The sequence below is a fragment of the Diadema antillarum genome, unplaced genomic scaffold (assembly GCF_040938485.1).
Source record: "Diadema antillarum isolate AM-2024a unplaced genomic scaffold, OU_Dant_1.0 seq00001941_RagTag, whole genome shotgun sequence".
Taxonomy (NCBI): Eukaryota; Metazoa; Echinodermata; class Echinoidea; order Diadematoida; family Diadematidae; genus Diadema; species Diadema antillarum.
The window spans coordinates 213,511-241,473 of NW_027272601.1; the positions used below are offsets into that span (position 1 = coordinate 213,511).

General features: G+C 38.9%; 1 protein-coding gene across 1 annotated transcript in view; it reads left to right on the forward strand.

The window, feature by feature from the left end:
• The window catches only part of LOC139713283 (beta-1,3-N-acetylglucosaminyltransferase radical fringe-like), a 110,759-nt gene that overhangs the window by 78,447 nt on the left and 4,349 nt on the right, over positions 1 to 27,963 (forward strand). Inside the window, exons 6-9 of the mRNA XM_071625027.1 lie at positions 3,084 to 3,166; positions 21,577 to 21,647; positions 24,896 to 24,990; positions 26,009 to 26,097. Coding sequence (XP_071481128.1) covers positions 3,084 to 3,166; positions 21,577 to 21,647; positions 24,896 to 24,990; positions 26,009 to 26,097 — 338 coding nt within the window. The remainder of the gene's footprint in view (positions 1 to 3,083; positions 3,167 to 21,576; positions 21,648 to 24,895; positions 24,991 to 26,008; positions 26,098 to 27,963) is intronic.

Sequence of the window (27,963 nt, forward strand, 5' to 3'; positions counted from 1 at the left end):
AGAGTGTCCACAAAGTTCAGAAGCATTTACCCGTCTTCACGTACAACTTGATAAAACTTGAATGGTTTTCCTGAAGTGGGTAGGGCCTAAAATGAATCGAAACACTGCTTCATTGCAGCAACTCACCCTTGTCCATTGAGAATCATGTGTAATGTGAATCAGTGAAACAGGTGGGATAAATATCTGTGTGCAGCTGTATTTGGGGCAACCTCATAATCAAGGAGGATCTCAATTCTACGGCTTTGAAGCAAAACAAAAAAGACAGAAGAAAGAAGAAGAGCATGTGTGAAACGGATTCAGGGGAGAACGGTAGATTGAGTCTGCAGCCACCGCCTTGGTTTCCTTGGCGGGAATCTCCACTTTAAGCCGACTCTGAAAGATGGAATTTAGAACAGGAAGCCGGTGTGCGCGGACAGAGATAGGGATCTGTGCTAGGCTGTGGAAAGTGAATGTCTTCTTAATGGTATATTTGAAAGACAGAGAGAAAGAGTTAGAGGTAGTCTGTAGCTGTGAGAGATACTGCCTCTGCCACATATTGTGCAGTGGTTTATTTTTCAACGACATTCTTGTTCTGCTTCAAGTACTCAAATCTGAATAATAAGAATATCCAAACACTGATCATCAAGTGAATAAGGCAAGTCATTTATGATATTCACGATATATATGTTCTATTTTATGCACAACATGAAAAGCATTTAAACTAAATGGGTAAATTAGGCTTAGCCCACAAGCACTAACAAAGAATAAATCCAATGCATTCCAGCTCAGTTGTCATTATTAGTTGCCGCAAGCTGCCTGTAGGTGTATTCATAGCAAAATTGCCGTAGTATTTAATACTGTGGTAATTTGTTGGCACTGTTCTAATTGGCGAAACACCACAATAATACTGCAGATATTCACCTTGTACCGTTGTCATTCATGAAAATACCGCAGCATGTCTGGTGAGCAGTGTGCATGTGCATATCTCCAGTGGAAAAAGACACAGAATTGTCTTTATAGGTCACATGAGAAATGCACCTCGCTGTATGATCGGGGGTGTTTCATATAAACATGATTCACACTCAAATCTTGTATGGTATATTTCTTGCAAAATTTGAATTACCACCTTAACTACTACGATAGTTTGTGATGTATTTTACAATGTATTTGCGTTCACATTACAACATACTGTGCAAAATACCTCGATATTTAACTGTCAGTGTGACTTCCCCTAGTATACTATGTCAGTGGTATTTTTGAATACTGTATAAGCTGTTGTTTTCCTCGAGGGTTTAATTTTCGCGAATTTCGCGAATCATAGGTGGATCGCAAATTTAACCACACGCAAAAATGTCTCAGTGCGTTTGGGTGATAGTGCATTAATGTTAGCATCAGCATCAATTCGTGACAACAACATCTTGTGTAAGTGTCGTCATTTGCAGAAATATATATATGCAAAAATAACAGCGTAACAGTAGTGGTGATGGATGGACCTTGGGGTAATGAATCTCAAAGAGTGATCTAATAATGATGATGATTGAACACATTTGTATTGCTCCATTTATCTAGTAGAACTATTCTGAGGCACATTGCAAATCAGGAGAAGGAGGAGAAATATGTATATTAATCTATCTGTCTATGAACAATCAATTAAAAATATTCTTCATTACACCCACTGCTGATTTGATGGTCTGCCTAGTTTAATGTGACAGTGAAGTGATCAAAGGAAGCCACACAGAGAGCAGTGGATATTCAATCTTTCTGAAAGCCGAGAATTTAATTATTCATAAATGCTTGTTTTCAGTGATATTGATGCCATGACGGAAAGCTACAAGGTATCAAGTGGAGATTCTGTTTGTTGTGGATTTGATGGATAAATTACTTTCGTTTTGACTGACGTATGTACTGTTATCACATTAGCTTACGTATTGATGGAACCAGGAAGAAAGAAAGAAAGAAAAAAAATGCCCTATGTTTTTCGCAATAACATAGTGCCTGGGGATTTTAATTTGTTGTGTAAGTGGGTTTATTTTTGAGTGCGTTTGAGGTTTTATTTCCGTGTATGTGAAAGAAATTAACTCATTCGCTGAAGGCCAATGTGATCAACATTCTAAATTTTATGAGGATGTGGGGTACAACTTTGCACTTTGTTACCTTGCCTTTTGTGAATGGCTGTCAACCGTGATTTATACAGAGCACATTATTTGCATGGGTAGAACCAAGTTGAACACAGCCCTTTATGAGAATCTTTAAAGTGTTGTGTATTAAGTGTTCTGATTTGTGAAGTAACATCACGACTTGCAAGTAGGGGTAAACAGCTATTGATAAGCGTTCTAACCAGAAATTCGTAGGAAGTGGATTTGAAAGAAATAAATTTGTTTGTTAGTGCTGTTCAGATATCAGCAATTTGAATTCTGTGGAAGTGTAAAGCCAGAGAAATGTACAAATGATGCACTGTGGCAAGCAGCTTATGGCTGCGATCAACAAATACTGAATACTAGATCAACTCTCCCAGGAGGATACACTGTCATGTACAAGTAGATGTGATCTTTAAAAGACTCACCTTTTTTTCATTGACTTCATTCAAAATTAGGGAGGTTATGAGGCACAAATTTATTTTGAAGCCTTTCACTTTGCACAGAAATTTTTGTCTCAAAGAGTAATTAAGTGTAATTTTTTCAGAATGAAGCATAAACCATTTTTATGTCAAAATCACCACTGGCTGTTAGAGCAGAAGACCAAAATGAAACATCATGTTTTCTTGCATATTGTCTTGCCTGTAGTTTAAAGGTTCTTATACTGACTTGTGTTAAAAAAAAAAATCAAATGTGCTGTCGTGCATCGTCGTTACTTCTTTGAAAAAGAAAAGAAGAGATTGAATCAAATGTTGTTTTATACTTGCCTAATGCATTATTATTTAGAAAGGCTGATTTTGTTCCACTTTTCATATCTTTCCTGCACCTACATGATAATTTGCACATGAAAATATCTACCTCCAACATCGTGATGACTACCAAATTATAACTCTTAAATACCCTAACATTTCTTTCTTTCTCTCTTTGTTTTTTTCCCCCCTTTTTTTGGTTTTTGTTTCCCCTCCACAGAGAGTTTCGTTTTGGTTTGCTACAGGCGGGGCCGGCTTCTGCATCAGCAAATCACTGGCGATGAAGATGGCGGTTTATGCAAGGTAAAGGAAATCCTCAGCGGCCCGAGGAAACGATTTCCGGGCTAATGCCATCTTGATATCATACACCATCCTTCCTGTATTGTGTGCGTGCCACTTGAAACCAGCAATGAAAAAAAAAATCCTTGCATTAACTCTTTGATTACCATTGACAGTCTGTCTTTATATGATGTCTATGGCATATTGAGGAAGGGCTATGCTAAGAATGTTTGAATGTAGAAAAACAACTTATAGTTTTTGAACACCTAGTAAAATTATAACATTGCTCTATTGATTTGCATGCAAAGTGTTAGAGGGTGATGTCTATGTGAAAGGCTACTACACTGTAAAAACATTGGTGTGAGATTCAACACCATGGGTGTTAAATCTAACACCGATCAAGCTTCAATAAAGGACCACACCCACAGGTGTAGAAAATGTATTGTGACGGTGTTAAAAAGTGTTCACCTGGCACTTTGTGGTGTTAATTTGACACTGTGGCTGGTGATATTTTTGACACTGCGCTAGAGTTAATTCATTAATGACACGGCATGGTGTTGATTTGATATTGGTGGTGTTAATTTCAATGGTATAACACCCGTCCAGCTTCAATAGGAGACCACACCAACTGTTGTTACTGTGGTGTAAATGTGTTTACACCTTTTTTTCAAAAATCAAGTACTTTATTGGAAAATTCTTCATCGTCTTGTTCAGAATTAACAAGAAATTCAGTCCCTAAGAAACTACCAGTATTCAAAAAAAAAGTTTTATATTTTGAAATGACACCCGGAGGTGTTAATCTAACACCATGAATGAGCACCGGAAATTTAACACCAGCTCGGTGTTTCATATTTAACACCGGACTTTTGCAGTGTAGAAAAACATTGAGGTGAATGAAGCCATCAAATTCATATAGGCCTTGGTGTCGATTGCATTCAGTTATGTAGTGCAACTTCTTTCTCTTCATGATAGCTATTGTTCTCTGCAATAGATTTGCTGTGCTTGCAAGAGCCTCAAAGTGAGTGTACATACTGGGATGTAATGCCATACTAGATGTGGGGGTACAAGAAAACATTTCTCTCATCAGCTAGCCATGCGTAGGAAAAATATATTGCAAATAGTCATAAATTGAATATGATTCATGCCGATTTTGGGGTGATGTTCATGGGAAGTAGAATCTCTTCTACCCTGTGATCTGTCATCTGTCTAATGAATTTTGTGATAATCATTTTTATAAATCTTTTTTTTTTCTAACCAGGATCTCTTTTAAAGGGATTATGTAATACAAAATTGGCAGTGCACTAGATCCTGAAAAAAAAAAATTGATATAGCATGTAAACTCCATGGCTAGAATCTGGTTGTGTTTATACTCTAGTGAGTAAGCTATTATTCCATGTGGACCAGTTGCTGCCACCCAGGTTTACTTGAGAGCTGTAGCATTCTCAGACCCTGGTCCATGCTCGGACTTTCATTAGGAAGTAGATCTCTCTGTATGTATGAAGGGGAGAAGAGCCAGCGATAAATCAGTCTACCAAGATTCAGATTTGGCAGCATTGTCTGTCGTAATGATAGCCTTCTCGGAGCTGATCATCAATTCATTCTGTGTGACAATAAGCTCATTTCATTACTCTAGCCGTCTAGCTGATTAATTGCATTTGGATATAGATAGCTACGTGTATAGATGTCTGCTTTCAGAGTGCAAAAAAAAGAAGAGGTGTTTTCATTATTTATCCGACCTCGCTAACATGCCTGGAAATCATGGTTGTAAATGGCTTCCGCTGACAAATTGTCGGTTAGACCCGATAAACATGGAGGCACGCTATTTTGTTTTTGTTGTCGTAAACAAGAGAGTGGAGTAGGAACGCAGCGAACTTTGTAGAGTTCATGGGCTGGCAAAAGATAGAAGCAGTAGGGATTTATTGTCTTGTTTTTTGTGCTTTTTGTGTGTGTGTGTGAGTGTGTATTGGAGACAGGAAGATGTTAGTATCCTAGTGTTGTAACAATATGACTGAAGAGAGAAAGAGAGATATGTTGGCTGTGATACTAATCATGATGGCACCATGTAAGCCCTAAAATCTAAATTCTTGTCACCATCGTGTACACTTCCTGCAATAGTATCTCTCCACCATAATAATCCTTTCTGTGCCAGGGGCCTTTAGACAGTATGTACAACGTTATGGGGATTTTGTGTGTCAATCGGCACTCAAAGCACACAAAGGATTATTTAAAGCACAACTTCACACCATGTTCAAGTATGATTTAATGAAACTGAATTAAATCAGATAATCAGGAATGGTTAGAGATTTCGTCAAAATCCGTCCTAAAATAAGAAAGTAATAGAAATTAAAAGTTTGCCAGAAAAGGCCAATTTAATTCTCAATAGACATACAGCAGCAGATGCATCTGTCATTGCTTTCTGATTTGTATTGCCATGACTATCAGCATCTTTTCAGTTGTTTAGTCTAATTCTGTGAAGCCCACCACATTAAGCAGTCCGACAGGTCACATGACTCTGGAGGCAAGCCGTGTCGCACGACCAGTCGTGCGACTCGACTCCGCACACTACTAAGTATGTGATCAGACCACATAGCTTGGCTTTGGACTGTTCTGGCGCCAGTTGATTATATTATAGCATGATTGGCTGAAAAGTCCACGAGCGGTCGTGAAAATTTCGACATGCTAAATCTTCACAACTGGCGTTGCAACCCAGACGCATGACTGGAAACTGGCAAGGCTAGTGACGCCACACTTCTGGTCGCTAGGTCGTATGACTGGTAAAGTGTGGCAAAGTCGTGCAGTGTGTGGTGGCGTGTAGAATCGCAACATTACAAACTGCCATTGGCAGCGCGTACAATTGCATTGCCAGAGAAAATAATAATACTACTAACAGGGGGAGGAGAGTACGCAGTGTTGTGTTGATGTGTGGAATTGTTTTTGTGTTGTGTTGCATTTGCCTCTTTTCATTTGGGCATATTTGAACAGTGGAAGGCATTGACTGATGAAAGCGTGCTAGGTTCGGCTTGGTCGACGTCCCGTGACGGGCCCTCTTTGATTTTCGTACTACGCCACTCCAAGCATCGCGAGCGTGATGGCACGGTCGACATTGTTGCGTTCACGGAGCCGTGCATTGGGGGATGCGAATGCATGATTTAAATTTGTGGTTACGGGCTTCCCCCTATTGGATGACTTTTAGTGTTTGCATTTCCTTGAGTTAAAAATACACATTGGCATTCAAATGGAGCCATTGTTTATCGCTTATAATTTGCAACCACTCCAATTCCCCAACACACACACACACACGTACACACTTCGCTGAATGTGTACCTATGGTACTTCAGTCCTATCTGTTTCGAGCACAACCACAGATGAATTCTATTGAGAAGTCGTATGAGTAATATTGGCAAACCTTTTGACTAGAGGCCTTTTCAATGCCCTTGCTCTGTTGGCTAAAAAAAGAAAGAAAAAAGAGAGAGAGTATTTTGTGGCATGAATCATCCTTCTGAAACAACCAATGTCTAATCAGTAACACCTGCACTACAGTTCTGACCCCCTTTTTATTCCTTTAGGGAGAGCAAAGAATAGAGCTGCATTCTTTGCTATTAAACTGAAGTCAATCATATGACCATGGAATTACTGTTTAGTAGCTCCATGTATGACCATATCATTATGATAGAAGCAATAGGCCAACAGTTGTTGCCATAATTCACTTCAGCTCTGTGGTTTTATTATAGGCTTATTGTAAAAGAGTAAATGCAATTTCCATACAAGTGATAAAACTTTGGAGCAGGGACATTGGAGGTTTCACAACTGTCAAGTCCAACTGAGAATGACTTAAGATATTTGGTTCAATCGTGAGTTCTTTTCCAACTACACATGAAACTACTTATTTATTTGATGAAAAACAAAATATCTGAAGGCACATACCAATGTTAAACAACAGATATCAAAAAGAAATCTGAGCAAAATATGGCAATTAGTGAAGGTCATATGGATCCAGTGATGTGCTGTATACGCCATATATGTCGCGAGTCTAAATTTTCGTGAATCGGGAATTCCCGACGATTTCGCGAGTGGTTAAATTCGCGATCGTGGAGTCCTGTATTGAACGGAGATTGTACACGTGTACGTCACATCCACATTGGATCAGAGTCAATATTTTCGTGTGTTTTTAATTTCGCAAATAGCACCTGACACGCGAAATTCGCGAAAATAAAGCCTCGTGAAATATTCTGCGCATACAGTAATGAAGGTCATACGGATCCAATGATGTATTTGAAGATCTGCAATAATATGTTAGTATAGGCCTACTAACTGTGGGCATTTTTAGTGGTCGTGGTATAATTTCTTTGCATTGAAAGATATTCAAGAGCATCATGTTTGCCATTAAGTGCCCTTATACTTTGAGCAGATTTGTGGGAGAAACTGAATCTTTTGAGAATAGATGCTACATCATGAGTTGCTGAAATTTCATACAGGGAACAATAGGTGAGTGTTGCATGTATCTTGTTACAGTCAAGTGACTACTTCGCTATTGTCCTCAGCGCATGTAGGGCCTAATGTAATTCCAGCGAATCTCCTGGAATGGATTTTTCTCTCGTCTTTTGTGGTTTACAAAGTTATCACATGATCCCAAAGTCTTTCCCTTTCTTAATTCCCTTTTTTGTCACGCTAAACTATCTACAAAACTCTTAACGGCAAGTGCTCTGAGGGCCACTTTTGATGCTCTGAATGCAAAAAAAAAAGTGTCGGTTCCTGTGTTTAGGGAGGTAGAGTATATCATGTTCGAATCCCGGCAGACACTTGATGCTCACGTGGCGATGCTCGCAGGAAGTCAGAGGTCGTGAAACTTGCGTCTTCATCACCGTGTTCGGATTCGTTTTATTAGAAAGAAGGAAGTCATTGAGACAATGGCTACAAAGATTCCATGAGGAGATCATTTACAAACACATGTTCTTTCTTTCTTTTCTTTCCTTTTTTTTTTGGGGGGGGGGATATTGAGTGGCATGCACTGATGTGTACACCTGGCAAACATTTTTATATCACTTTGTAAAAGACAGAACGATAATGTTTGAATTGTGTGAAATGTATGATGACCTCGTGCATGCTTTACATCCCACACGTACACCTTAGTGGAGTGTAGATTCTTTGCTTGTCTGTAAGAGGGGTTTCACACTAGAGAAAATTTGTCATTTGAATGATGATTCTCGTGAAAAAAATCAATCAAAATTGTGAAATTTTTCATACATGTGCGACCAAACTAAAATCACGAAGTCAAATTACAATCACGTATTCAACTTCTAATCTGGAGATGAAGTCTTTAATAATAATGATTAAAAAATTACTCAAATCACAGTCTAGATTCTTGTGTACATGATTTGGAAGGCAGAGCTTTGTGGCCTTACAACCACTGCCAGCAATAAACTGCGCAACACGAGTGTAATAGTTTACACTGAGAGTTGATGCATAGCGGCCACTCATAACCATGGCACAAAAGATTGGGCCGTGCCTCCTTTTGAGAATGTTTTACTGTAAAAGCGGAAATTTTCGCGCATTTTGCGCAACCAGAAACTAGCGCGAAAATAAAAGCTTGCGAATATTTTTTCTTGCCATATGTTCCTGTATGTGATGTCTTGATTCCGCGGAATTAACAAGAAGCGAAACAATTCTAACCCAGCCAAGCGCAAAAAATTAGTCGTGCGAAAGTATCCACTTTTACAGTATTCAAATCACGGTTTTGGAGATGCTGTGTGTATGATCCAATCATTCTAATAATGAAATTTCTCACACAAGTAGTAACCGCAAGTCAGCTCTTGATTCCTGCATTATTGTTGTTTTGATTGAGTGGTCATTGATGGATACTCATGATCACTTGTTTCATTTACAATATCTTGCTCATTTATTTGCTGCTCGTGTTTTTACTTTTACTTGTTTGTCGGTAGCAAGGATGTGGTCGTATGATCCATAGCAAGGTATCTTCTTGACTTTCCATAATTTGGAAGTGAAATAAGTATATCCTACATGTGCACAAAAATGGATGATTGACAAAACAAAAAGAACTTCTTTTTTATTGTTACCTCCCAGAAAAGGTCTTACAAAAAGGGTTTGTGGTTCTTGTGCATGTGATTGAAACTTGTACCTCTGATCAGACATTTTTGTTGCGTGCATCCTGAGGTTAAAATGTTGACATGTGGGACATCAAACTCTTCTTGAGAAAGTTGCTGAAGCAGTGATTGGATTTTGTCCACAAGTTAGCGAGTGGTACAGAGAAAAGCCTTGTTCAGTTAGCTTTCCTCAAAAAAAGAAATATATGGAAAATGAGTCAGAAGTTGGAAAGGGACTTGATTTTTCTTATCTCTCTTACGAAGAGCTTGCGTAGGCTGAGTTATTGGTGCCCACTTTCCCAGCAATATTCAGTTTCTGCCAAAGTGGTAGGATGGACGCAGGACTGACAAACATTTGGAATATGTTTCATGTTGGTGTGGCAGTCTGTCAGAGGTAGGAATTTTGGGGAGAGCTTCATCCAGTGGGGACCACAAGTACCAATCATTATTAAAGATTTTGTGTTCTTTCTCTGCAATCGAGAAGTCAAATAATGAGGATTTTCTGTTTCCATCTCAGTGGAATTCTGCATGACTCACGAGGACATTGTGGGAAAGGGAACTCACAAGAAACAGGATTTGCACTCTTCTTTTACTGTCGACACAAGCAGTGAGAAGTGAAAGTAAAGGACAAAGAGAACTAAAGAAAGATCAGAAGACGTTATTTAGGTAGACAAGTAGGGCCTATATAGATGGATACATGATAGCTACATACACATATGTATACATACCTACAAACATACATGCATGCATACATAGGCCCTACTTGCAAATGACTTGCAGATTGACATCCAGGTAGGTAGGCAGGTAGATAGATACTGTATACGCTATGATTTTCGCGTACATAGATTTTCGCGAATTGCCGCTGTCACACATTTTCACGAGTGGTTAAATTCGCGATTGGGGGACCAGAGAAAATATGAAGTGGCAAAGAAAGTGTGAATTTTCAACTTACTAGCAAATAAGAATGCACTTTATACACTGCATGAAAAAAACTTACCAAACTCTGCGAACTAGTAAGTTAGAATTCAACATTTTTGAAGTGGTTAAGTCCATCGCACTAGATTTCTGACGAGTGGTCCCCTTGCGATAATGGATTGGCTCTCTACAGTATTCGTATGAAAGTAGACGTGGACGTGCGTAAGCAAGCTTAGCCAGTATGGTCTGTTCGGTTTGCCGTGACATGGTATACTAGTACTGAAATGTTCGTATCATCAAGGCAAGGGATTCATTTTGGAAGGTAATATTTTCGCGTGTTGTTGATTTCGCGAATAGCTCCCGACTCGCGAAATTCGCAAAAATAAAACCCCCGCGAAATATATAGCGTATACAGTAGATAACTAGAAGAGATAGATAGATATAGATAGATATACCAAGAAATTACAGATTGGCATCCAGGTAGGCAGATAGGTAGGTAGGGACAGACAGACAGACAGACAGACAGACAGACAGATAGATAGATAGATAGATAGATAGATAGATAGATAGATAGATGGATAGATAGATACAAATAGATAGATAGATAGATAGATAGATAGATAGATAGACAGATAGATAGATAGATAGACTAATTGATGTATAAGTCAAAGAGAAGTGCAGGATGAAATTACAAAAACATAGAAAGGAACTAGGTACGACACAGGATGAAAGATACTATTGTGATGGTTCTCAAGATGGCAAAATTGGATGAAATCATCTGGGGGAAAAACTGAGGGAACCAACAAAAGTCTGTTTGTGTTTGCTTGTTGAACTTAATCCAGACTGATGAAGTAGGATTGATCACCAGTCGGAGAGGTGAAGGTATGAATGATAGGAACAGAAGAAAAGTTTTGACCCCAGAGGTTGGCATATTTTGTGGAGGGAAAAGCCGTGGTAGACTCCACAGAAAATAAGGAGCAGGGAGGGGTTCTTATCAGGTGGGTTGGGGGGCAACAAGTGGTTGGACAGCATCATCACTTCCATGAAAGGGTTACAGGTTTTTTTTCCCCTCTCTCACTCGCAGGGTGTTCAGACGCAAGAAATTTCTACTAAAATGGTATAGCTATACAATGAATTTCTACATCTGAACGCTGAATAACGAAATGGCGTGTAACGAAATGACGTGTAATGAAACAACGATGAGAGCATCATCATGAACTAGAACTCGTTTATGAATCAGCATTCCATCATGTCCATATGCATCTGAATGTATGGCAACCATAAAACAGTATAACTGGGCGGGGCTTTAATGTGAGCTCGTGCGAAAGGTGACCCTATTTCTGTCACTAGCGGCGATGTCATGACCATAACATCATGCGCAATGGGAAACTGTGCATCTGTGTGACGTTTTCCAGAATGGTCGAGATTAGCATCTGAACAGTCTGTAAGGTCTGTCGGCTATACGATGTTTCTTTATATACATTGTTTCTTTATGGAGTTTTGGTATAAACTGGCTTGCGTCTGAACAAGGGGTATATCTCTACATATCCCTTACCTTCTCCCCGTTCTTCCTATCTTTCTCTTCTGAGTTGTTGTGACCTCCTGCTCCTCAGTAAACATCTTGGGTAGGTGCCAGCCAGGATGGGATCTCCACCTGTTGGAAGAAGGTGGCGGGATGCAGACCAGCTGATGTGGAAACCAGAAGACACCGACTCCTGAGAAACCTCCAAGCCTTTCTCTTTCTGCTGAGAAACATCCTCCACATTTCCTGTATTGATGACAAAAATGGCAAACTGGGTTGCTGCCTTCCTCCCCAAAAAAAATTCGGCCATTTTGTCAACAATCAGAAGTTTGTTGAGAATCACATGGCAACAATGAATAACATCAAGATGTTGAGGTGTCGTGAATTACGGTTGTGATGAATGAACCAGAGGGATAAAAAAAATATCAAAGTGGACAGATAACACAGCATAGGTTCATACCTAGTTAGATAGATATATTGAAAGATAGATTGAGTGCCGAGTAGACGCAGAGAATATAGAAGACCGAGATAGTTTCAGGATCTCTTCTGTATCCATCCAGATAAATAGAAAGATAGGTAGATAGATAGATAGATAGATAGATAGATAGATAGATAGATAGTAGAGGAGATAGATAGATAGTAGAGGAGATAGATAGAGATAGTGAGATAGATTATAGATGAATAGATAGATAGAGTGAGATGGATAGATAGATAGATAGATAAATAGATAGATAGATAGATAGATAGATAGATATATATATACTATATAGATAGATAGATAGAGAGGGAGGTAGTGAGGTAGATTGGAAATAAATATACTAATTGATAGATCATAGCTAATATTGATTGACAGATCAGACAGATAAAACATATATCATTCAAAAAGTGATTAAACTTGTCAGACTGTAGCAGTTTGTATTTTGTGGAGGAAAATGGTCCCCCCATAAACAGCTCCAGTGCACATTAGATGTAGTGTTAACAAAGAATAGAAAGATATGTTATGCATTGCCATCAGTCAATGGCTGTGCTAATGCTTGCGTAGCCTGGCATCATTTATACTTTGTAAAGCTGGTGCAACTTTATGTGGCAGTGAGCAAATAAGAGAACAATTTGACATATTTTTAGTTGGATGGGCCATCATGCATCACAAAAAAAAAGTAGTAGACTCATAGTATTGATGTTCCTGTTTTTGTGAAGCGCATGCCTCAGTTCTGCATAGCATCACACTGTATCTTATGCAGGGAGGAGGGAAGGGGAAGGCCCAGGGTTGATGGTTGTGCTACCACTCGTGGGTGGTGATGCGATCGTAGGCAGCATTCATGCATTTGTATAAGGGGCCAAATTGCACCCTCGTCCCACCAATCCAAGACACGGCCATTCAACCTTGATCAGTGTCATATGTCTCATATTGCGAAGCAATTTATTTGATTTTTCAGTTTTTATGGCAAAATCCAATTCTTACTTTGTGCATGTCTATACTTCTGTACCATCTCTGACAATTATTTCAGATGTTTCATTTTGAGAACAGGTTTCCATGGGGTTTTGTTTATTTGAAGCTGTATTTTTCTAATATACAAAATGGTGTCAACAGTTGAGAACTCCCCCTCCCCTCCTCCAAGCAAATGGTTGTTACCTCTTCAAATTGTAATTGAGATATTGCCCACCCCCCCCCCCCACCCCCACTCAAGAAATGTTTGAATGGAAGTTAACATTTCTGCCAAGGGTTTGCAGCACTTGTCATATAAGGTGATGGAAAATTTGTCTCCTGTTCCTTTTCCAAAACTTGTCATCTTGCAAGTGGTTAATTTGCAATTTGTTTTGCGTTTCTGGACAAAAATTGATGTATACGTGGAAGGCCATTTACCCTCAAACCACGGAGGAGAGCAGACATCTTCCTCGTCCTCTGAAGATGGATCCAGGGTAATCACTTCAGTTTAGTGGCTGATGGGTCTGATGAGAGCCGACACCCGACGATGGTTGCCAGGCGAGAGCAGGGTGTCTGCGTGCCTCTCTGTCTCTGTCTCTCTCTTCCAGTAATTTGTGTGCATTTTTTTTATGCTAAGCATGTTTCCGTTCCATCCAACATGCTTGTAAAACATGCATTGGGTCAAGAGCTGTACTTGCCTTCTAGCAATAGAGTGGGGTTATTGAGTCTAAATTGTTTGACATTTGTATAAGACACAGCAACACATCTTTTTCTTTTTTTTTTAACCCAGTGAATCAAGAAGAAATTCTGATGCTGCTGAAAATATAATTTCTGTAATCACTGAATTGGCAACTGAATTTCACTGCATAGCTGGTATCTTATATTAGAGAAAGCTTATAAAAACCAGCTGCATTCATTACATCTGCATGAATAGGAGAAAAATATTTAAACATTTACCATGTGTAGAAAGGAACAGGTACTTAGTCTTTGGAAATGTGAAGCCAAACTAAAGATCAGTTGTAGAGTTAGCAATCATGAGATATTTGACATAACTACAGCCAAATCAAACAGATGTGTAGGAACAACACAGGGCTAAAGTGAAAGATTTCTCTTTTTTTTTATACCTCCACGGAGAAGTGTCACCAGTGACATTCACGTTTGAAACACTGACAGTGAATGATAAAAACATATTACAACAAGGTACTTCACCAAACCACAGAAATGTGGGATTTGATTAGCTCTCTAATACAGACTCTAGAGTTAATTTGACTGAGAAGGGTTGATTTAGAGCCAAATAGGCCGGAAAGGGGGAAATGGGCATTTAGATGGTACATTTGTCATCCTTGTAGATACATGTGTAACTGTTTGATTCATTTTGTTGCATTTGAACACCTGGTATGTAAGGCTTGATTGCAGGATGCTTGGGGGTTGATCAAGATAATTCCCCTCTCCCTTTTCATTTGGTTTTTACTAGGTTGAACAAATGTATTTGGCATTTCTCCTCTGCATTAATGTAGACGAATTTCGTGACAATCTCTTGCAATCACTTTCATGTGATGATTAGTCATATTGATGTCAGTACCTCGCCAGAGCATTGGAAACCATTTTTGGCAAACTTTTGGGGGAAAAAAGGGCTGTCCAAATTGGCAGATTGTTGGCACATTCTTTATTTTGAGGAAATCGTGGTGTCATGCTTTGCCGCAGGACATGTCTTTCTCTTGTCAACAAGGGGACTAAATATGATACACATGACTGAATGGATTATCTAACCATGCCACTCTGCCAAGAATATACATAAAAAGTGATATCCTGGATCACCATTAGTGATTTTTTTTTCCATCTTGACTGACAAAACAGCTTCGAAATATGCAATTCCTGTAAAACACTTTTTTCCCCCAGTCTTGATTTAGCTCCCGTTCAGCAGGCATACTTTGCTGTGATACAGGACTTATTTTTAATTTATTTTGATATAGATTGATGTAAGGTGTTGAATTTGGTCAAATTCTTCTGAAGCCCACTTCACCTTACTTGACTTTGTCACGATTCAACGGTTGTACAACCTCGCAACTGGAAGTGTGACGTCACCAGCCTTGCCAGTTTCCAGTCGTGCGATTCGGTCACGATGCCGGTCGTGAAGATAATGATGTGTTGAATTTTCGCGACCAATTGTGGACTTTCAGCCAATCATGCCACAGTTAATGTACTGACGCTGGTACAGTCGTAAGCCTAGCTCTGTAGTTTGATCGCCATAGTGTGCAATGTTGAGTTCCGTGACTGGTCATTTAATGCGACTTGCCTCCTTAGTCATGTGACCGGTCAGGTCATGCAGTTTGCGATGAGCTCTAGAGAGTCAGACTGACAGAGTGAAATGACTGTAGTGACTAGTACTTCATCCTCCGTACAGCTTACTGGCTTGTATATTAGGCCCTATACGCTAGTGCAGTGGTGTGTAAATGTCAATGATGAGGGGGGGGGGGGGGGGGGTAGCAAGGGATGAGACTGAGAGAAAGATTGAAAGATGTCCAGGAGGATGCCCAATCAAGGAAGAAGTAGTGCTTACCATTAATCTCCTGCTCCACGGCCCGCCTCCCCTCAGTTAATTACGGCAATTGGAGAGGATGGGGCACCCCTGTTTTATTTGGGTATTTCAAGCAGAAGACTCCTCATTATCTCTTTCTTTTCATTCCTTCAAAGTCTCTGAAATGACAAATTTTTGGTTTGGTGCTGATTGTCTTGAAATTGTTTTTCCATGACAGTAGTAATATTTCGTTAAATGGAGTCAAATAGTTGTATTCATTCGAGCCTTTTTGTCATAAAACAAAATATGGTTTGTTTTGGTTGCAGAACTTCCAAGAGCATCTTCTAAAATTGACAGCCCATTTTGTGGAACATTCTCCCATCACCTGTTTTTGCAAATTGACAATGTCATTACAAGGTGGTGTTCCTGAGAGAGTTTGGGTTCCTACTTGTCCCTCAAACTGGGATTTTGTTTTGGTCTATTTCTTTCTGATTTTCTGAAGATTTCATGAATTTTATCAGTGAAACTCAGGAGTGCCTTTTTCATGAATAAGAGGCAATAATTTCAGTAGCATAATTCCCTGTAACTTGTTGGGTTAAAGCCAGTGTCCTTTTTTTTAAAACTTTTCCCACAGTATTTCATCAGAGAACTAACAATTCTGGAGCCAAATAGACATTTAATTGCTGTACAGAATCTAGGAGTTCATTGATTATTTTACCAATCATTTGATGCATGCTATATCAGTGATTCCATGTGTCACCGTAAGATATTCTCATTTTGGTTCTCTAACAAATTTCGGAGGGATGTGCAAAGAATGGTAAGTTTCATGCTGCAAACAGCTTACTGTACTTGCAATAAACAAAAAAAAAGTGTTTGGTCTAACTCATTCCTTGCTTCATTTAGTGTTCAGTCATGCCTGATTGCGATTCCTTTGCAGAAATATGAGTCAGATTGATTTGTGTTGGGTGAGATGCATTGGGCCATGCCCTCTGCAAAAATAAAATTATATTTTGCCAGTAGTGGGAGCTCTTGCAGCTTGGCAAAGAACTTGTTTGTAAATGTGTATAGAAACACATTTCATGCTTTCATTTTGGAAGTCTGAACACAAACCTTGTCCTGTTCCTCCTAAAACGTGTATCTCAAAGCTTGTTCGGCCACTCATGCTCAGGCGATCAATGCTTTCCAGTCGAGTTTAGCCCGATTCTCGTGCTCATTCGCAGTCTGAATGGTTCAACCCCTCTAAAACATGACGGAGGAAGAGAACCTTGGCTCGACCGTGACTTCCACCATGATGCGTGCGCACAAATACGTACTCGTGCATATTACGGTATCGAGAGTTGCTTTTTGATTGAGGGGCCGTATTAGGGTTTGAGAGACACAACCATTGCATGGGATGTTGTTAGCTGCATTAAGTGGTTTGTGTATAGAGACTCGTTTCTGTGTCGAGTCTCTGTAACCGTAACCGCATTATTTAAAAATGCGCTACGGTAACGTGATTATGAATGAGTTTTATGCCAAAGTGTCCAACTCCTCTGAGACAAACATCACATCATATTCAACTGGCACAACTTGCCTCTCGGGGAGGCCTCCCTCAGATCAAGATGTCTGGCATGGGGCTGTGTAGTGAAAGCAATAGCAAGGGGATTAAAATTGAATCAGACTGCAGGGCATTTGCCTGGATTAACCACCAATCTGGATTAGGTATAATCCCCATGTCCCTATTCACCAGAGCTCCCTGAAAGGGTCAAGTTTACTCTAATTGGGTTGACTGAGGGCAGTCTACAATAATGCCAGGCCAGACTCAAGAGCTGTATAATTTACGGGGGATCGAGGCTACTAATAAGTGGTAAAGACATGGGATGAGGATAGTTTGGAGTGCCAGTCTGTGTTTGTGAGAAAGTCGATCATCACGGAATATGTGCAAGTGACTGGATTGATGATTGACAGCACTGTTAAGGCAGAGGTTGTTCTGTGTTGATATTGCTGTCATTAGGAGCGACAACAATATGGAGTAAAACATTTACCGGTACTGTGCATTTACACTTCTGGCGAAGAATTAAGGTTTCCAAACAACTTCCGGGGATTTTTTTTTTTGCAATTGATAAACATAAAGCTGTTTTGATTATGGGTTTAGAAACGTGTTTCTGAAATGCCAATATAAGTGGGATCACAAATGCATATGAGCCAGAAACGCGTATCTGTAGAGAGGATAAATGTTAAATCATTTGTAACCGTGCATCACAAAACAAACAAAAAGTCGCACCCCTTGATTTTAAGTGACGACTTATAAAAGGTGAAGTGGGTCAACCGAGTCAATCTTGAGTTTTTCATATTTTCTGAAAGAGCTCTCCTTCTTCTACATCATACTTTAGTTTGGGATCATAACATGAATGGGAAAGTGTGTTTTTAGCAGTTTTTACAACCCTTCTTTGGGGGAGAGTATAGAATTATCAGGCATGTCTTAGAGGCCCCTTTTCATTTCTTGAAATCCTCTGCACACTCTTCACTTTTAAGTCTAATTATTTTTTAAAGAATAGTGCTACTGCTTTGAAAGTTGGCAGTATTCATGGACAGAATGTGTTAATACAACATGCTCAATTTCAGCTTAATCTGATAATCCTTTTTTATTGTTGTTGCCCTGGTGCTTTGCATCCTGTGTTTTGTCTCTTTCATCACACAGCTAGCACAGCTAGGTAAAGATTAAATGCTTGGATAGACCTTGTACTTCAGAGCCTCTTTTCTCAGTTCATACTTTTCCAGAATGTGTGCCTTCTTTCCAGTATTTTGATAGGTTAGGGGAGTACATTTGAGCTGAGTTATACATCATTTTAAAGCTTAGAGTCTGCTCTTTCAGAATCTGCCCTTAACTGAAAATCCTTGTGTGGCGACTTTTTGTTGGTTTTGTAATGCAGGGTCACATTTTGAAATGCATTTATACATGTATCTCCTACCTACGTACAGTACGTCAGCTACGATCTCTGCTACTGAGGTCAAACTGTGCAATGGAGGAACACAGTGACGAGACCCTCTCGACTCTTGATAACCAACAATTCAAGAAATGTGATCTGAAAGATGTTCACAATATTATGCATTTTGATAGTGGATATTGAAATTGTGTTTCAAACATGGGAAAGTTGATAACACAGCCACAGTGTATGGGCAAGTAACTTGATTGATGATTGACAGCACTATTAAAGGCAGAGGTTGCCCTGTTATTGCTGTCATTAGCAGCAACAACTGTATGGAGTACGACATCAGGTGGTCTGGTATTTGAAAGTGTTTGTTCTAAAAGGTTATAGTTATGGGATTTCCTGCCTGCCTGCCTACACTCAAAGACAGCAGTGAATTGTGCATATGTACTACCTATCAAAAATCTGAATATTCCATTCTTATCTTGTGCATGTGCATTTCTTGGCAAAACACCTGAGAGTTTCAAGTTTTTTTGTGACAGTGTGAATGGTAGGTACATTGAAGAACTATTTTTTACCATTCTATTTTGTATTTATTTATCTTCTTTTTTTTTCTTCTTTTTTTGCAATGCAAGCATGTCTCGCAAAAGTTTGTTCTTGGTTCCATCAGGGAGAGATTGGATGGTATATTTTTCTTTTAATTAATCATCCAGAAGCTTATGAAAGTTGGTCACGCGGTTAAAGACAGATGGATGGTCCCTGGGAATAAAAAGCTGCAGCCCTCATTTCGTTTCCTCAGAGCGGTAAATCATCCTGTGACTCAGCGTGTTTGACTGCCGCCCCTGCGATGTTCTTGCGGCTAATAATCAGCCATGGGGAATGCAGCTAAATAAAATCTGTCAGTGGTGCTAATAGATTATCAGCATGTCGCAGCTGTTGGGTGTATGTTGTTTTCCAATGTTTAGTCCTGCCCTCTCCATGTGCACATAGATCCAGATTCCTTGTCGTTTGTTTTTTTTAAATGAATTCTCCCATCGCTCAACAAGATCATGTTGCCGACAAACAAAATATCTGGTTTGAAATCATGATTTCATTTGTGGTATGCGTTTCTTCTTTATACATTAAAAGCAAGCCGCTCAGAATTCGACCAAAACGCCATCTAAAATTCGACCACCGGCTACATGTGGAAACCGATGCTTTTGCATGCAGTCAAATTTTGGCACGGGAGTTTGAACCTTGCAATGGTGCGGGCTTTTTAAGAGTTACAGCTTCTTCACACTTTCCTTGCCCATTGCATACTATAGCTGGTGCTCCATACGACAGCCATGTCACAAAGTTTTGATCCTTTGATTAAGCACGATACTCCCAGGGGTGATTTGAGGAACATGGTCACAGAAAGGTGATTCTGCCTTGCTTTCAGATGCACTAAAATATCTTGATTGGAACGAAATGCATTTGTGAGCATGCCTGCAAACAAGTTCTGATGTTGTAACTGTCTGAAAGGGCTTCAATTTTCTCCCGATCTATACTGCACGATCAATTTGATATCAGCACTATCAACAAGACTTTTCAATTTGTCATGCATATGAAAAAACAACACTGAATCCAGAAGATTTGTTTGCTATTTTTGTTTTTTGGTGTGTGTTTTTTTCCCCCAAGTGACACGAACAAATGTTTGATAATTCACATATGTAGTTGCAGGTTTTAGTGCTTGGGACACACAACTTTCAGACCATTAGGAAATTAACTGTTTGGAACAAAACTGGGGCAGTGTTTCTTTTGCAATATATGATTCCCTTTCAGTAGCCAAATGAAGCTGGGGGGCTGCCTGAAACAATGAAGCTTCTACACCAAGGAGGGGCTAAGATGAGGGGAGGGGGTATGGTGTGGAATGTGTTGATTAACCTGTGCCCTGGTGTACGGCGTAAATGGAACACATCATTTCTCCACCTGTGAGCTATGATGATGGCACAAAGACCTGTGTGCGTGCCGCAGCATAAGAGAATTCCCCCACAATTACGCCTACAGCTACCTCCTCCCAGGGCGTTCAAATGCGCCCTTGTGCTCCTTTAGTGTAACAAGTTTCTTGTGAAGCCAATTTTTGGGAACAAACAGGGAGTACTTGAAGAGGGTACCCAGTGGGGCGTGAAGGGTACTTGTGGGGGACTTAAGTGGAAAGTGATGAGTGAGAATTAAGGGGCTGCATTTTTCCCATTTCGATTTAGTGATTATGTCTCAAGAAAAAGCTGCTTGACTCCAGAATGAAATAGATGTGTGTTCCATACCCAACTGGCATATATGTAAATATTGATTTTACCATCGCCAAACAATGAACATCACAAAGTTCTTGATGGTCTTTAGGACATCAACAGTTTCTGTTTTAACGTATGTACCTTCCATTGTGAATAATCACAATGGTACAATCTTACTCTTTTCAGATATTATTTGTTTTTGTCCATTTAAGATACCACGTCATGATATTTGCTACCATTCATGAATGTGTAAGATCAGGACAACTTTGTCAAAAGGAGTCTGAGTCTTGAAGACCACTCATCATCTTGATGAGGACATCTTTGGTAGATGCTTGCTCCTTGTCAGTTGAATAGCTGGCCGGCCCACTCAACTGGGGGCAATGTTTGCAAAGTCCATCAAATATGAGTGTCTTCTGAATAGCACTTAAGTATCTGTCAGTTCAATGTAGAATGGCATGTGGTATGTGTACACAGGTTCCCCCTCCTCTCCCCCTTCCTCTATCTCGATGAACATATCACTGCTCTACATGTCACATATGTTTGTTCCTTGTCATGCAAGTGCTATCTTGAGAGAGTTTTCAAATGGTGGAAGAAAACCTCATTTTGTAATTATGATCACTGTGAAATGTGTTTGATAGTTGTACTCAAAGATAAAGGCTGTTGCATGCTGCAAAATATTATTGTACAAACTGCAGACTGTGAGATGATATCCATTTGCAATGACCACAAATATTTTGACTTATCAATTCTCTCTGCTCTTTGTCTCCTATTCTCTTCTTTTGACCCTACAGTAGCGGAACGTTTGAGAAAATGTGCAATAGAATTCGTCTTCCAGATGATGTTACGATTGGCTTCATTATCGGTAAGTTTTTCCAACAATCCCAGTCTTCCTCCTGTCTCTCTCTCTTTCCTATATATCTCTCCCATCTCCCATAATACATGTATTCAAACTTAAGATCTCCTACCTAACAGAGAGAGAAAAGAAAACGTAGTTTTCATAAACAAGTTGTGCAATAGCCGGTCAGAGTATATAAAAGCCCCTGCGCAAAAAAAAAAAAAAAAAAGGCCCAGAACAACAACAAAAAATGATCTTTCTTAACATGTTATTTTAATAACCAAGTCAGGAATACATACATTATCTTCTTGAACCATGATAGTTTAACCCTTCCTGTGCCTATGAGTCAAATGTGCACAGATTTCACACACATAGATATAGACAAGAAATTAATGTGGCATGCAGTGAGTTAATACCAGTAATAATCATAGAAGACTTATGGTCTCTCTAGCAGGTTTAGCTGATTTCCTGAACAGAGAATGATTTTTATTTACTCTTTAAAGTGTATCCGTACGCAGAAATTTAGTTTTCTGACATTGTAGGTTATTGTACTGGTAATATCCATATGAAATATAAAAGTGCAACGTTACTCACATACAGAGATATAGCAATATATAAAGAAACATCTATGAGCAATCTCTAAAATGCCAAAAATTACATGCGCCTTGATCTAAGAGTAGTGTTCTGGCCTTATCGACTGCAATAGATTGCGTAGTTTGATCATTTTCTGTACGATCAGTGTACTACGATACTCTCAAAACATGCAAATGCACGGATATGTCCACATACGCAGCTAGGTTGGTGCTACCGCGCCACACCGGGCCACTGACCAGGCAGCCATGGCAGCCTCTATTCATGCGGATGCATATGGCTCGATGAGGCGATACCGATAGACAGTATTCGATATAGCTATGTGCAGACAGAGGCGAACGAAGGAAACGTGCACACACCGATGGTATACGCGCGGCTACTATTTTCAGATTTGGCTACTATTGCAGCGCGCACTCGTGCGTGCTGATTTATTAAAGTTGATATTTCACAGTTTGGGACATTTTTTGTGATTGGATAGAATTTTCTCTAATGTTCTTAGGACATGCTCTCACACCTCTCAAATTTAAATTTTAGGGGAGAGATTCCCTTTAAGATTTGTATACTCCAGATGATTGTAGTTCGTTGTTCAATACATTTATTTATGTTTTGTTTTGACAGAAACTTATGTTTTGACCCAATTACAAACTGCATGTGCTGCTGCTATATTTGCTGACCATGTGATGTGGTGGCAATTTAGCATTTCAAGCCCATTTATGCTTAACCAACATCAGTATTGCTGAAACCAGCATAATAGTAAGATAACGACTGCCTCATTGAATGAAACGCAAATGCAGCTTTTATCATATCGGATTGACATTTCATAGAAATTATGGGGTACATACGGTATTAGAATACCTTTTTCATTTAAAAAAAAATGATTTTTGTAGATGAAAAATTTCTTCTTTTTTTAAAGTAGTGTGTCTGTCGTTGATAGGAAGTTAGTATGTTTGTAATTATCAGAATCAAGCTCTTCACATTGCTCTCACAGTTATGTGGATGGTTCACACAATACCTTTTGGCGGGAAATTAGAGGAAATGGAGAAATGTGTTTGCCTGGTGTCTTTCCTGATGAGATGAAGCAATAATTGCTAACACCAGAGTGAAAGAGAAAAGTCATTTGAGACGTGTTTATCATACAGCATGTATTTTCTCTCTCCCTTTCTATCTGTCTTCCTCTCTTCATCCGCTTGCTTTTTTTCATCCATCTCTCTCTGTCTGGAATGCATGTCAGATGTCAGCTCTTAATCAAGTTTGATGATTGGTTGATACTGGTCAGATGCTGTTGTTTAAAATCAAAATTTAATCTCTCCGCTTCAGATCCGGAAAGTATTCATTGAGTTTATGAGGAGAGAAGACAAAGCAAGGCAGAAAGGCGCAAAATTTGTTTCATGTTGTGTGTTTCAGTTTCTGTAACGCCATCACACAATTTTCCCATGGTGTGAGGACAATACAATATGCTGGTTACATCTTTCCATCTTCAAACTCTCGTGGCTGTCTGTAAAATTGAGCTAGTGGTGCATAGACATCTATGTGTTTTTGTTTTTGTTTTATGTTTTTGTTTTTTGATGTCTAAAGATTTTGAATGGGACTGCCAGGCTGAGGAATTTTTTTTTTTTTTGTTAAACTGGCTTTTACTATTTATAAAAACAAAAACAAAAACAAAAACAAAAACATGCTAATGAAACATATAAAGCATATTGCTGTGATTTTTTTTTGAAGAGAAAACCAAGAAGTAACTAATCATTTTAAGTGTGTAATTCATACAACTTACCAAGTATATCTATGAATATGAATATATGAAATAAGTCAAAAATATAAAATTGTGAGATTTTTTGGTTACTAGTGTGGTTGATCAATATGCATATTTTCAATACTTATTTGCTTCTAATTTATTAGATTATGAGATAACACAAATGTGTCTTCTTTGGAGTCAGTAGGAAGTTTTTAGATGAAATTAGTCGTGATAGGTGTTTGTGACTGACGTATCTGACATAAAGCAAAATCAAGTTCTTTTGCATTGATACCCTTTAGAATATAATTTTACCAGGGTCACTCTTAGGCGTTGCGTTCCCCTTAAAAGACGGATGAGTGTAGTGAATTCTGAAGCTGATGATGAAACATGGAGGACAGATTTTTGTAATTCACAATGTTACCAGGCAACCCAAAAGAGGTTCAACCCTGCCCTTGATTTGAATGAGTGTAATACCCCTTGGTATCTTGATCAAAAGTGGGTGCATTGGCATTGACAGTGATGTACCATTGTATGTATCATGTGGTAATTTTTCATGTGAATGCAAAATACATCATGGAATACCGTTACTGTAGTATTTAGGCTGTAATTCAAATTCAGATGCACAATATGCAAAATTTGAGTGTGAACCGTGTCACAAAATGCCACCAATCATACAGGGGTGTATTCATCTCATGTGACCTGACATATTTCTGGTCTTCCTCTATTAGATATGAACGTGTGCAGTGCTTTAAAAATACCAGAAACACTATGGTATTTTGTGAATGAGAATGGTACCAAGTGAATTGCCACAGTATCTGTTACCATGGTATTTTACCAATGAGACTGGCGCAAAGTATTGTGTTATTTAATTCCAGGATAATTCAGATGTAAATGCACCTATTTTATCTTTGTTACTCCAACCTTTTGCATCTTAAAATGTCCACCCCTGCAGAAGTCCTCTTGAAGAAGCCACTTACCAAAGTGCAAACGTTCAACTCACACCTCCAGCTCCTCAGAAGCATTCCAACCGGACAACTACAGAAGCAGGTCAGTGTGCAGGAGTAATGATGACGACGATGATGATGATGATGATGATGATTGTGATTGTGATGATGATGGTGATGGTGATGGTCATAGTGATGATGATGGTGATGATGATAGTGATGGTGATGGTGATGATGAATGTGATGGTAATGATGATTGTGATGGTGATGATTGTTGTAATGGTGATGATGATTGTGATGGTGGTGATGATTGTGATGGTAATTATGATTGTGATGGTAATTATGATTGTAATGTTGATGATTGTGATGGTGGTGGTGATGATTGTAGTGGTGATATTGGTGATGATTGTGGTAATGATTGTGAGGGTGATAAATTTGATGGTGATGATGCTTGTGATGGGGATGGTGATGATGATAATGAGGATGATGACAGTGATGATAGAGATGATAGTGTGGTAAATGGGATGACAATAGTAGTATTGATGACTTGTACAACATAACTATGGTGATGTTAATACGGGTGTTGATTATGATGATGATGGTGATGGTGATGACATTGTGGATGGTTATGATGGTAACAATGACAGTGATAATGATGATGATGTGGGTGGTGATAATGATGACAACCACAATAGTGACTTTGACTGTGATGACAGTGTAGATGGTGGTGATAGTGACAATGACAGTGATGGTGATGATGATTATGATGATGATAAAGATGTATAAATAATGATATGGGTGGTAGTGATAATGATGACAGTGATGGTGATGGTGATTGGAGTTGTTAACAGAGCTGTAAAATCTGAAGAAAAAATAATCCCTAAAACTGAGCATTCCAAGATGTTCGGCAGCTTTTCCTACATGTTACATGTATTCAATTTGATAACTTTAAATAATTCAAATGAGTTGAAATCATGTATTTATTTGTATAGTTTTGAAATTGTGCAATCTTGTATTTACAAATAAAAATTATGCTAAAGCCTACTAATACAATTTATTTAAGCAGAATATTACATTTTTGTGATTAAAATGTCATTTGCTTTGTTGATTTATTCACACAGTTGACCTTGAGTTACAGTATTACACCGAAAAGGGTGAACGTCATTAACATGCCGTCTTCCTTATACTCACTTGAAGATGATCCAACAAGGTAAGTAATAGCTCCGTAAAAATGTAGTATTTTAATGTGTGCAGTGTATTTCAGTTGGGATAGTTCTTTGAGATGGAGAAAACCAAGCATTCCTGTATGATTTATATGTCTAAAACCTACTTTGTGCAGTCTGTATATGAAATTGTTGTACTTCATTGGTTTTTCAAGTTGGAGTTTGCACTCGTCAGTTGCGTGGTAGTCATTCTTTCAAAACAAACTAAATATTATGTGTCTTGTGCTGGGAAGCATGTTAAAATTTCTGGTGCTGCTGTAAAAGAAACATCTGTTTTGTGTCATTTTCTAGGTTTTCATTGTAGGGTAAAGGTTTAGGGTACTTTGCAAGCCAAATTCATGTGGCAATTAACATGAAATGTCACTGATTTATTTATTCATTCGAAGCATAGCCCACATTAGTGATATGAACATGGATTTCTGTAGCAAATAAAGATAGCCTCTCATCCAAGCTCCCTGAGCATTTTGCCCTTCCCACAAAACTGTGATATCCTTAATTCAGAAACATACACACTACACTAAATTTTCAGTATGATTGTACTACCTGTTGGTGCAAATTTCTCTTTGTTGCGTGTGTTTCTAATTATATTTCATAATATATTTGTTTCATGTTCTGAAGAATGGAAATACAACGCATCAAACAAAAACACAAACATCCAGTAGATATTGAAATTAGGAAAGACACTCCTTTGGTACAAGTGTCCTTGCCATTATGAATTCTGGTGATAGAAAGCCTTCTATTGAAATTATGAGTCAACTCTCAGGCTAGTTAGGCAGTTATAAAACCACATAGACTTATTGGATGTAGAGTGTTTAAAGAAGTGGCAACTTCCCTGTTTTGGCTTTGCTGAAATCTATGTTGTTTTTGGCATTTATAAGAATTGTTGACATTGTCACTTTGATCCTACTTAGTATACAGGATATGTTGACAACAGGAGTACAATTTCCTTGGAAAACAAATTTGTGTCTGAAGGTTATATGCCCTTGGCAGAGCTCTGAGTGGTATTTCATGGCTATTGTTCGAGAAAACCACAATGTTGACAGAATGTTTGTAACTCTTTTTTTTTTTTGGCACATCTTCCCTTCTTTTAACAATGTAGGGCCAATCTCCTTTATGTCGTTGTGTCTTATTTGGTGTGTAACTCACACACACATCAAGTACACAGTCTATGTGTGTCTTTACTGCTTATTTAGATAAAAAGCACAAACAAATAAGTATCTCTTGTTTCTTTTGTAGTCTCAAATCCAGAGGGAAGATGATTTGTAAAATCTACATTTCCTTGAAGATCTATCTCTAAAAATTGATGAATCTAAGCAGCTTGTGTTCATTAGCTAAGTGGCTGGAGATAAGACTGCATGCTGTCTCAGATAGTCATATCATATCACGGTGAAGCATCCACAAATTAATGGGCAAGTTTCGTATAGCCATTCTCGCTTCGCTAAGGAGAGGAAAGCCACGGGCCATGTGCTTGTGTTTAGGTTAGAGTTTTTCTTTTTCCTTTCTTGTTCTTTTGGGATGATTGGGCACGGATCCCAGCCATGCGTTCCAGGGGTTGATTTCGTGGCCTGGTGGATGGTGTGGGTTTCGGGTTGCAGGGTTGCACGCAGCCAACTACCATGGACCTGGGGATATGGTATAAATATTTATTGCTCTGGCACTGACACTGGCAAGAAAAACCATCTGCCAACCAGTTTTTGGAGGTGCTCTTAGTCAAGGGGAAAAGATAATTGGATGAGGAGAGAGCTGATTGGACCTTGGTATATGACTTTCACTAGCAATTATGTATATATTACAATTATGGTAGAAGAAGAATGTAATAACCTCTTCCTCCCCACAATGATAAGGCAGTCATC